The sequence below is a fragment of the Salvelinus namaycush genome, chromosome 6 (assembly GCF_016432855.1).
Source record: "Salvelinus namaycush isolate Seneca chromosome 6, SaNama_1.0, whole genome shotgun sequence".
NCBI classification, from domain to species: Eukaryota; Metazoa; Chordata; class Actinopteri; order Salmoniformes; family Salmonidae; genus Salvelinus; species Salvelinus namaycush.
Window position 1 is genome coordinate 376,385 of NC_052312.1, and position 13,002 is coordinate 389,386.

The 13,002-nt window shown below is 44.5% G+C and overlaps 1 protein-coding gene across 1 annotated transcript in view; it reads right to left on the bottom strand.

The window, feature by feature from the left end:
• The window catches only part of LOC120049439 (zinc finger protein 638-like), a 71,594-nt gene that overhangs the window by 23,839 nt on the left and 34,753 nt on the right, over positions 1-13,002 (bottom strand). The window contains exons 11-14 of the mRNA XM_038995706.1: positions 6,489-6,690; positions 5,691-5,834; positions 267-395; positions 105-143 (exon numbers count right to left, since the gene is read on the bottom strand). Coding sequence (XP_038851634.1) covers positions 105-143; positions 267-395; positions 5,691-5,834; positions 6,489-6,690 — 514 coding nt within the window. The remainder of the gene's footprint in view (positions 1-104; positions 144-266; positions 396-5,690; positions 5,835-6,488; positions 6,691-13,002) is intronic.

Sequence of the window (13,002 nt, forward strand, 5' to 3'; positions counted from 1 at the left end):
CTATCAACTCATTATTTCCAGTCCTACTACAGTCACTACTTCCTCAACACGAGGCACTAAACTTCCAACTGAAGTGACCTTCCTAGTTAAACGTGTTAACTTACCGAAGTGGTGAGGCCCTTCAGCGTTCGGTACACATCCTCCTGCAATAGAAAGAACACCAATGATGACTGGACTGTGTGTGTGTGTGTGTGTGTGTGTGTGTGTGTGTGTGTGTGTGTGTGTGTGTGTGTGTGTGTGTGTGTGTGTGTGTGTGTGTGTGTTACCTGAACGAGGCCTGTATCAGGGCAGATCAACGTGAAGGAGAGGTTACAGTCTAGTAGTTTAGGAGGAGACTGTGTGTAGTTTGTCACCATAACAAAGCTCTTCTGTCCTCCGTCCATACGGATGATGGCCTGTTGGGAGAAACACACTCGTTACCAAGACAACCACCACCCAATGGTATAGTATTGCATCAACAACCAGAGCCAACGTTAAAGAATCCACAAGGTTTCAGTGTTTGAGATTGACGTAGTCAAAAGACACTTATTACTGAGAAGGTGAACAGTTAGCATTTTCCATAGAAAACATGTCACAGCGAGACCCCCCTCCCACCCAATTTTTTTTATTTTATTTTTTATAATTTCTTCCATCGAAATACTAGGGTACTAGGGACAAGACCAAAGGAGACAAGACAATATTTTATATATATATTTTATATATATATATATATATATATATATATATATATATATACACACTGCTCAAAAAAATAAAGGGAACACTTAAACAACCCAATGTAACTCCAAGTCAATCACACTTCTGTGAAATCAAACTGTCCACTTAGGAAGCAACACTGATTGACAATACATTTCACAAGCGGTTGTGCAAATTGAATAGACAACAGGTGGAAATTATAGGCAATTAGCAAGACACCCCCAATAAAGGAGTGGTTCTGCTGGTGGTGACCACAGACCACTTCTCAGTTCCTATGCTTCCTGGGTGATGTTTTGTTCACTTTTGAATGCTGGCGGTGCTTTCACTCTAGTGGTAGCATGAGACGGAGTCTACAACCCACACAAGTGGCTCAGGTAGTGCAGCTCATCCAGGATGGCACATCAATGCGAGCTGTGGCAAGAAGGTTTGCGGTGTCTGTCAGCGTAGTGTCCAGAGCATGGAGGCGCTACCAGGAGACAGGCCAGTACATCAGGAGACGTGGAGGAGGCCGTAGGAGGGCAACAACCCAGCAGCAGGACCGCTACCTCCGCCTTTGTGCAAGGAGGAGCACTGCCAGAGCCCTGCAAAATGACCTCCAGCAGGCCACAAATGTGCATGTGTCTGCTCAAACGGTCAGAAACAGACTCCATGAGGGTGGTATGAGGTCCCGACGTCCACAGGTGGGGGTTGTGCTTACAGCCCAACACCGTGCAGGACGTTTGGCATTTGCCAGAGAACACCAAGATTGGCAAATTCGCCACTGGCGCCCTGTGCTCTTCACAGATGAAAGCAGGTTCACACTGAGCACATGTGACAGACGTGACAGAGTCTGGAGACGCCGTGGAGAACGTTCTGCTGCCTGCAACATCCTCCAGCATGACCGGTTTGGCGGTGGGTCAGTCATGGTGTGGGGTGGCATTTCTTTGGGGGGCCGCACAGCCCTCCATGTGCTCGCCAGAGGTAGCCTGACTGCCATTAGGTACCGAGATGAGATCCTCAGACCCCTTGTGAGACCATATGCTGGTGCGGTTGGCCCTGGGTTCCTCCTAATGCAAGACAATGCTAGACCTCATGTGGCTGGAGTGTGTCAGCAGTTCCTGCAAGAGGAAGGCATTGATGCTATGGACTGGCCCGCCCGTTCCCCAGACCTGAATCCAATTGAGCACATCTGGGACATCATGTCTCGCTCCATCCACCAACGCCACGTTGCACCACAGACTGTCCAGGAGTTGGCGGATGCTTTAGTCCAGGTCTGGGAGGAGATCCCTCAGGAGACCATCCGCCACATCAGGAGCATGCCCAGGCGTTGTAGGGAGGTCATACAGGCACGTGGAGGCCACACACACTACTGAACCTCATTTTGACTTGTTTTAAGGACATTACAAAGTTGGATCAGCCTGTAGTGTGGTTTTCCACTTTAATTTTGAGTGTGACTCCAAATCCAGACCTCCATGGGTTGATAAATTTGATTTCCATTGATAATTTTTGTGTGATTTTGTTGTCAGCACATTCAACTATGTAAAGAAAAAAGTACTTAATAAGAATATTTAATTCATTCAGATCTAGGATGTGTTATTTTAGTGTTCCCTTTATTTTTTTTAGCAGTGTATATATATATCTCCAAACAGAGTAAAAATATTTAAAAAATGTTTTAAAAAAATAACGTTTTCTTTGTAAAACTACTAAAACCAGATCAAGTATATAGAAAAGACATGCAACAAATGTCTAAGATTTTACTGAGTTACAGTACATAAGGAAATCAGTAAATCAAAATGAATAAATTAGGCCCTAATCTAAGGATTTCACATCTGGGAATACAGATATGCATCTGTTGGTGATAAGATACCTTAAAATAAAAATGATTTATAGAAAAAGGTAGGGGGCATGGATCAGAAAACCAGTCAGTATCTGGTGTGACCACCATTTGCCTCATGCAGCGTGACACATCTCCTTCGCATAGAGTCGACCAGGCTGTTGATTGTGTCCTGTGGAATTGTTTTGGATTCACCATTTGTGTCTCCTAGAGGTCTGAACCAGGAAGTTGATATCAGACCCTTTTCTTACATGAATATGTAACTTTGATTCGTCTTTCCTTCCAGGTCACCTACTTGGTAATTTTGTAAATATATATTATTTTCTGGAACTAGTACATGTACCCAGAAACAAATAGCTTTTATTAAAATAGACAAACATCCACACGCCACTCGTCACGCGAGGTATAAAATGCATTCGCAGTCAAGAATGTGGAAAAGATGGGCCCGTTTGTAAAGTGTCATATAAAACATTGGCATTTTTTTTTTTTTTTTGTGAGCGGAAATCCTATGTGAAAGCAATATAGTTTGAGCAAAAGAACGCAGCATTAGCTATCGCAAAATGCATAGCATGAAATTAGCTTTTAAACAGCAACACGACCACCACCTAAGCCCCTTTTTGATTTAGATAAAACCCTGCAAACAAATCTACAGAGACACACAGCCAACCTACCCATCTCTGGTGAGGCAGTATGAAACACACAGCCAACCTACCCATCTCTGGTGAGGCAGTATGAAACACACAGCCAACCTACCCATCTCTGGTGAGGCAGTATGAAACACACAGCCGACCTACCCATCTCTGGTGAGGCAGTATGAAACACACAGCCGACCTACCCATCTCTGGTGAGGCAGTATGAAACACACAGCCAACCTACCCATCTCTGGTGAGGCAGTATGAAACACACAGCCAACCTACCCATCTCTGGTGAGGCAGTATGAAACACACAGCCAACCTACCAATCTCTGGTGAGGCAGTATGAAACACACAGCCAACCTACCCATCTCTGGTGAGGCAGTATGAAACACACAGCCAACCTACCCATCTCTGGTGAGGCAGTATGAAACACACAGCCGACCTACCCATCTCTGGTGAGGCAGTATGAAACACACAGCCAACCTACCAATCTCTGGTGAGGCAGTATGAAACACACAGCCAACCTACCCATCTCTGGTGAGGCAGTATGAAACACACAGCCGACCTACCCATCTCTGGTGAGGCAGTATGAAACACACAGCCGACCTACCCATCTCTGGTGAGGCAGTATGAAACACACAGCCAACCTACCCATCTCTGGTGAGGCAGTATGAAACACACAGCCAACCTACCAATCTCTGGTGAGGCAGTATGAAACACACAGCCAACCTACCCATCTCTGGTGAGGCAGTATGAAACACACAGCCGACCTACCCATCTCTGGTGAGGCAGTCTGAAACACACAGCCAACCTACCCATCTCTGGTGAGGCAGTATGAAACACACAGCCAACCTACCCATCTCTGGTGAGGCAGTATGAAACACACAGCCAACCTACCAATCTCTGGTGAGGCAGTATGAAACACACAGCCAACCTACCCATCTCTGGTGAGGCAGTATGAAACACACAGCCAACCTACCCATCTCTGGTGAGGCAGTATGAAACACACAGCCAACCTACCCATCTCTGGTGAGGCAGTATGAAACACACAGCCAACCTACCCATCTCTGGTGAGGCAGTATGAAACACACAGCCGACCTACCCATCTCTGGTGAGGCAGTATGAAACACACAGCCGACCTACCCATCTCTGGTGAGGCAGTATGAAACACACAGCCAACCTACCCATCTCTACACACAGCCGACCTACCCATCTCTGGTGAGGCAGTATGAAACACACAGCCAACCTACCCATCTCTGGTGAGGCAGTATGAAACACACAGCCAACCTACCCATCTCTGGTGAGGCAGTATGAAACACACAGCCAACCTACCCATCTCTGGTGAGGCAGTATGAAACACACAGCCAACCTACCCATCTCTGGTGAGGCAGTATGAAACACACAGCCGACCTACCCATCTCTGGTGAGGCAGTATGAAACACACAGCCAACCTACCAATCTCTGGTGAGGCAGTATGAAACACACAGCCAACCTACCAATCTCTGGTGAGGCAGTATGAAACACACAGCCAACCTACCCATCTCTGGTGAGGCAGTATGAAACACACAGCCAACCTACCCATCTCTGGTGAGGCAGTATGAAACACACAGCCGACCTACCCATCTCTGGTGAGGCAGTATGAAACACACAGCCGACCTACCCATCTCTGGTGAGGCAGTATGAAACACACAGCCAACCTACCCATCTCTGGTGAGGCAGTATGAAACACACAGCCAACCTACCCATCTCTGGTGAGGCAGTATGAAACACACAGCCAACCTACCCATCTCTGGTGAGGCAGTATGAAACACACAGCCAACCTACCCGTCTCTGGTGAGGCAGTATGAAACACACAGCCAACCTACCAATCTCTGGTGAGGCAGTATGAAACACACAGCCAACCTACCCATCTCTGGTGAGGCAGTCTGAAACACACAGCCAACCTACCCATCTCTGGTGAGGCAGTATGAAACACACAGCCAACCTACCCATCTCTGGTGAGGCAGTATGAAACACACAGCCAACCTACCCATCTCTGGTGAGGCAGTCTGAAACACACAGCCAACCTACCCATCTCTGGTGAGGCAGTATGAAACACACAGCCAACCTACCCATCTCTGGTGAGGCAGTATGAAACACACAGCCAACCTACCCATCTCTGGTGAGGCAGTATGAAACACACAGCCAACCTACCCATCTCTGGTGAGGCAGTATGAAACACACAGCCGACCTACCCATCTCTGGTGAGGCAGTATGAAACACACAGCCGACCTACCCATCTCTGGTGAGGCAGTATGAAACACACAGCCAACCTACCCATCTCTACACACAGCCGACCTACCCATCTCTGGTGAGGCAGTATGAAACACACAGCCAACCTACCCATCTCTGGTGAGGCAGTATGAAACACACAGCCGACCTACCCATCTCTGGTGAGGCAGTATGAAACACACAGCCAACCTACCCATCTCTGGTGAGGCAGTATGAAACACACAGCCAACCTACCCATCTCTGGTGAGGCAGTATGAAACACACAGCCAACCTACCCATCTCTGTGCAGGCAGTATGAAACAGTTGTAGAGTCCAGGTCTATATCCGTAAGGCTTCACCAGAGCCAGAACATCTTCCTCTGTATAGCCAGTCTCTGGTAAACCTTCGATCTTCACAAACGTATTATTTCCACAGCCAGGCTACACACACAAAGAGAATGAGAGAGGGGGAGAGAAAGAGAGAGAGGGAGAGAGAAAGAGAGAGAGGGAGGGAGGGAGAGAGAGAAAGGGAGAGAAAGAGGGAGGGATTTTACATTAACAGATAAAGGTGAAGTCAGGTATAGATAAAGTTGATAGTGGCTGTTTAAAGAACTGACCCAGACTACTTTCAGCGTGAGGAACCATCCAACATAGTTTAAAATTACTGAGCTTCACCTTTAATATGATTCATGCATTGTTTAAAATGGCTGTTTTTATGTGGTGAGGCCAAAGACAAATATTCCACATTGCGTGCACAATAAACTTCTTCAAATTCTAAATTACATAGACAAATAAATACAACTTTACTTAGGGTACAAGACAAACACAAGATGGTGCATTGTTTGACCTAAAAGCCTCAGACCGCTGTGTTCCCACCACCACGGCCCAGCTACAATGACTCACTGGGCCACGGCTTAGGTGGACATGCTTTGACGAGGTGGCTGGGACTTTTCATAGTTTACTCTGACCTGCACGCTCCATGTCCTTAGTGTCACCATGGGTGATAAAAACACAATTCCCCCAAAATAACACTAGAGCTGACGTTAACAACCACTGGCGTGACTAGTGCGTTCGCGTAAAAAGTCAAAAACGTACCCGTTTAGGAATGAGGGTACTTTTCAGTGGAAGGAGGGGGGTAGCCCCCTTAGCCGTGGTTGGCTGAGCCTTGGTATTAGCCCCCGTCCCTCTGGGTGTGGTCTTGGGACCGTCAGTTTGCGGTTTAGTTGCGGCTGTAGAAGACATTTTGGTTGCGGTTGACTTGGTGGTGCTGGTGTGGGACTTGGCTGCTGAAGCTCTTCTGATTGAGGGAGAGAGAGAGGGAGGAAGATGAGTAGAGAGAGGGAGGAAGATGAGAAGCAGAGAGCGAGAGAGAGGAAGATGAGGAGTAGAGAGAGAGGCATTTTGTACCTTGATAAATGGTAACTAAACGTTAAAAAAAGCATGCATTGATGAACACCCAAAATCTTACAGTAACTAACGTAATTGTAAACCCTTTAGAAGAAAATTGGTAGTGTCTTATAGCATGGCATTATTTAATAAATACTCGTTTCTGATTGTCTTGAAGGGAATTCTATAGCGTGCATTGTTTCCCTGTAACACACGGTATATCAGCACGGTAGAGTTCAACGGCTAATAAATTATAACATGCTCTATGTTTGAGCTGCTTTTGAAAGCAAAAGCAGAATTGAAAACATGAACCTTTATTGCACTGTTGAATTAGATTTTCATAATAGCAAGCGAAGACTAATGGTTTGGTTAGCTAAACTAGCAAGTCTGTTCGGTTACCAATGCAACGGCTATCTAGTAAACTTGCTAGCTACTTCAGTGGACGTTGAAAACATTTCTACCAGCAAATGTGTTCAATTATACCCATGGTATAAAAGGGATAATCAATTTGGGCCGCTAATTAATTAGATAATACTGTATATAGAGTTAAGTCTAGTATATACAGTAGGATATGTATTAGTTAACTAATTATAAATCATACCCAGTCGTTAGATTAGTTCAATATTTATGGACGCAACAGTCGTTCGTTGTAATGCTCGACTGACAACGTTCTTATCCCTTGCTAGCTAACTAGCTACGGCTAACACACAGCTACGACCCTCTGCAGCGAGGCCCAGAATAACAGCAAAGTAGCTGTATTTACAGTTGCTTATGTAGTTGTTTTCTCCTGGCATTAATTTGGATACATCCATAACAATTAGCTGATGCTTGATTTTGCCTGGATGGCACAGCTAGGAATGTTTGCCTTCTCGTCAGGACACACAACACTTCAAAGAGATCACATTGCACATCAGAAACTAGGCTAGAAGCTAGCTAAATAGTTTGTTGTTAGCAAACCTGACAATATTTTATATTGATTTTTATTTAACCTTTACTTAACTAGGCAAGCCAGTTAAGAGCAAATTCTTATTTACAATGACGGCCTACCCAGGCCAAACCCTAACGACGCTGGGCCAATGGTCCGCCGCCCTATGGGACTCCCAATCACGGCCGGTTGTGATACAGCTTGGAATCGAACCAGGGTCTGTGATGACGCCTCTAGCACTGAGATGCAGTGCCTTAGACCGCAGCGCCACTCGGGAGCCCAAATATGAATATGAAATACTTAATTAACATATCAGTTACTGCAAACAGCTGGTGAAACTAGAAAGATGAGGGAGGATTTGACAGCATAGCACCACTAAACTAGAAACATGAGGGAGGATGACAGCATAGCACCACTAAACTAGAAACACGAGGGAGGATTTGACAGCATTGTGACACTAAACTAGAAACACGAGGGAGGATTTGACAGCATAGCACCACTAAACTAAAAACACGAGGGAGGATTTGACAGCATAGCGCCACTAAACTAGAAACATGAGGGAGGATTTGACAGCATAGCGCCACTAAACTAGAAACATGAGGGAGGATTTGACAGCATAGCACCACTAAACTAGAAACACGAGGGAGGATTTGACAGCATAGCACCACTAAACTAGAAACACGAGGGAGGATTTGACAGCATTGTGACACTAAACTAGAAACACGAGGGAGGATTTGACAGCATAGCACCACTAAACTAGAAACATGAGGGAGGATTTGACAGCATTGTGACACTAAACTAAAAACATGAGGGAGGATTTGACAGCATAGCCCCACTAAACTAAAAACATGAGGGAGGATTTGACAGCATAGCCCCACTAAACTAGAAACATGAGGGAGGATTTGACAGCATAGCACCACTAAACTAGAAACATGAGGGAGGATTTGACAGCATAGTGACACTAAACTAGAAACATGAGGGAGGATTTGACAGCATAGCCCCACTAAACTAGAAACACGAGGGAGGATTTGACAGCATAGCGCCACTAAACTAGAAACATGAGGGAGGATTTGACAGCATAGCGCCACTAAACTAGAAACATGAGGGAGGATTTGACAGCATAGCACCACTAAACTAGAAACATGAGGGAGGATTTGACAGCATAGCACCACTAAACTAGAAACATGAGGGAGGATTTGACAGCATAGCACCACTAAACTAGAAACACGAGGGAGGATTTGACAGCATAGCGCCACTAAACTAGAAACACGAGGGAGGATTTGACAGCATAGCACCACTAAACTAGAAACATGAGGGAGGATTTGACAGCATAGCGCCACTAAACTAGAAACACGAGGGAGGATTTGACAGCATAGCCCCACTAAACTAGAAACATGAGGGAGGATTTGACAGCATAGCACCACTAAACTAGAAACATGAGGGAGGATTTGACAGCATAGCGCCACTAAACTAGAAACACGAGGGAGGATTTGACAGCATAGCGCCACTAAACTAGAAACACGAGGGAGGATTTGACAGCATAGCGCCAGAGGGGCCTTCAGGAATTCCTGTTCATCACCACGATGTCAGAGGATCCAGAATAATAAAATGCTAGCTAGCTAGGCTACATTTTGTTCCTGGCTGGACCTGCGTTTACAATGTTTCCTACTTCAGTTTGTGTGGTTGTTGGTTTATCTTCCTGTAACTTTGTAGCAAGTACGGTCTGCAAGTGCAGGTGCATATTGCGTCATGATTGCACGGTGGTTCGATATCATTACTAAAAAATGTTATGCATGCAGTGGAGACCGTAATTTTATTTATTTGTTGGGGGGGGGGGGGGGGGGGGGCTTGCCTGTTTTGAATGCTATTTTGGCATTAATATGTGTCACATATTAGTTTACAAACAATGTAATATATATATATATATATATATATATATATATATATATATATATATATCATTGAGTTAATAAAGCCACATACTCAAGAAAACAAAAAAGAGACAATGTTTGTAAGGCAGCTCCAAAATGCAGGTGTTTCACGATGATGTTGGGACAGCTTTATGTAGGCCCAAACAGTTTGTGAGCACCGTTCGTCACCTTTACAGTGCAATTAATGTATTGTTTAGCGTTGTGGTGTGTTGTCCTTTGCTGGCATGGATCCCACTACTTTTTGTTGTTGCCCCATAAAGATTTACATGCTAAAATCCCCACCGTATACAGTTGAAGTCAGAAGTTTACATACACTTAGGTTGGAGTCATTAAAACTTGTTTTTCAACAACTCCACAAATATCTCGTTAAACTATAGTTTTGGCAAGTCAGTTAGGACATCTACTTTGTGCATGACACAAGTCATTTTTCCAACAATTGCTTACAGACATTATTTCACTTATAATTCACTGTATCACAATTCCAGTGGGTCAGAAGTTTACATACACTAAGTTGACTGTGCCTTTAAAAAGCTTGGAAAATTCCAGAAATTATGTCATGGCTTTAGAAGCTTCTGATAGGCTAATTGACATAATTTGAGACAATTGGAGGTGTACCTGTGGATGTATTTCAAGGCCTACCTTACATTTAAGTCATTTAGCAGACGCTCTTATCCAGAGCGACTTACAAATTGGTGCATTCACCTTATGATATCCAGTGGAACAGCCACTTTACAATAGTGCATCTAAATCTTTTAAGGGGGGGGGGGTTAGAAGGATTACTTTATCCTATCCTAGGTATTCCTTAAAGAGGTGGGGTTTCAGGTGTCTCCGGAAGGTGGTGATTGACTCCGCTGACCTGGCGTCGTGAGGGAGTTTGTTCCACCATTGGGGTGCCAGAGCAGCGAACAGTTTTGACTGGGCTGAGCGGGAACTGTACTTCCTCAGAGGTAGGGAGGCGAGCAGGCCAGAGGTTCAAACTCAGTGCCTCTTTGCTTGACATCATGGGAAAATCAAAAGAAATCAGCCAAGACCTCAGAAAAAAAATTGTAGACCTCCACAAGTCAGGTTCATCCTTGGGAGCAATTTCCAAACGACTGAAGGTACCACGTTCATCTGTACAAACAATAGTATGCAAGTATAAACACCATGGGACCACGCAGCCGTCATACTGCTCAGGAAGGAGATGCATTCTGTCTCCTAGAGATGAACGTACTTCAGTGTGAAAAGTGCAAATCAATCCCAGAACAAGGACCTTGTGAAGATGCTGAAGGAAACAGGTAAAAAATGATCTATATCCACAGTAAAATGAGTCCTATATCGATATAACCTGAAAAGGCAGCTCAGCAAGGAAGAAGCCACTGCTCAAAAACCGCCATAAAAAAGCCAGACTATGGTTTGCAACTGCACATGGGGACAAAGATTGTACTTGTTGGAGAAATGTCCTCTGGTCTGATGAAACAAAAATAGAACTGTTTGGCCATAATGACCATCGTTATGTTTGGAGGAAAATGGGGGACGCTTGCAAGCCGAAGAACACCATCCCAACCGTGAAGCACGGGGGTGGCAGCATCATATTGTGGGGGTTCTTTGCTGCAGGAGGGACTGGTGCACTTCACAGAATAGATAGCATCATGAGGAAAGAAAATTATGTGGACATATTGAAGCAACATCTCAAGACATCAGTCAGGAAGTTAAAGCTTGGTCGCAAATGGGTCTTCCAAATGGACAATGACCCCAAGCATACAACAAAGTTAAGGTATTGGAGTGGCCATCACAAAGCCCTGACCTCAATCCCATAGGAAATGTGTGGGTAGAACTGAAAAAGCGGGGGCAAGCAAGGTGGCCTACAAACCTGACTCCGTTACACCAGCTCTGTCAGGAGGAATGGACCAACATTCACCCAACGTATTGTGGGAAGCTTGTGGAAGGCTACCTGAAACGTTTGACCCAAGTTAAACAATTTAAAGGCAATGCTACCAAATACTAATTTAGTGCATGTAAACTTCCGATCTACTGGGAATGTGATGAAAGTGATAAAAGCTGAAATAAATCATTCTCTCTACTATTATTATTATTATTATTCTATTTCACATTCTTAAAATAAAGTGGTGATCCTAACTGACCTAAGACAGGGAATTTTTACTAGGATTAAATGTCAGGAATTGTGAAAAACTGAGTTTAAATGTATTTGGCTAAGGTGTATGTAAACGTCCGACTTCAACTGTACATGTTACAATATTCACGTTGTCAGACAGAATGCCAGGAACGTCAAAGATGATAGTAGCTACTGTGAATTTCCCGGTACAAGATAGTAATATGACGATATTTAGTACATTAGTTATCACACTTGCATTAAAAAAAAAAAGTTACATTTTGACTATCATAGCTCTGCATTCATGGAAAATCACCGTGGCTTTGGCAAGTCCTTTGTCCTCCTCTGGCTCCTATACCAGCGAGCTACTAACACTACTGGGATGGCCCCTTGACTCACCACCTCTATAGCCACGAAGATGTTGTGTATGGATCGTGGAGGTGTTATACTGTACTGCATGAAAATCCTTATTGGTTCTACATGAAAGACCATGTAGTGAGCAATACAATCCTAATAAGTGTGGTGTACATGTTTTTCTGTACGATTCCAGTTTTGAAAAGCCGCAGATCGTCCAAGGGGGGAGGGCTGCAGAAAGCATTAGAACATGACAGGGCTGCCCGACTGCAAGGAGAGAGGCTGGCTGAGGTGGTTAGTAAAAAGGTATTTCACCTGTGGTACTGTTTACCCATTTAGCAACAGTATAATCATATCACACAACATTTAGATGCATTCTGTAATTTCATGTTTTTCTTATCATCGTTACAGGCTAAATTGCAAGCGCTGTCCTTTGAAGAAAGGAGAGAGAGAGAGAGAGAGAGGGAGAGAAGGAGAGAGAGAGAGAGGAGAGAGAGGGAGAGAAGGAGCGAGAGAGAAGGAGAGAGAGAGAAGGAGAGAGAAGGAGAGAGATACTGGAACTGACCACTTCCTGTCTATCTGGAGTGATGTTTGACATCATGGAGAACCAGAGGGTTTTCCCAGGGTCTCCGGACCACCTCGCTGGTGCAGCTGCATGAATTGCAGGGAGACTCCTGCACCTAACATAACCTCTCCATTTCACCACTGGAATATTCCATTTATTTATTACCAAGGATGTTTACATAAAAAGGCTAACACTTTCTACGACTTCACTGTATATTAATTCTTCATTTTGGATCCCAATTAGGAAAAATACTCAATTTGGTGACATCTTTGAAAAGTTTTTTTTTTTTGTGTACATTTTTCCTTGGTCTGGGTGACATCACTTCAGAATTTTCCCTTTTCCCTTATTTTGAGGAA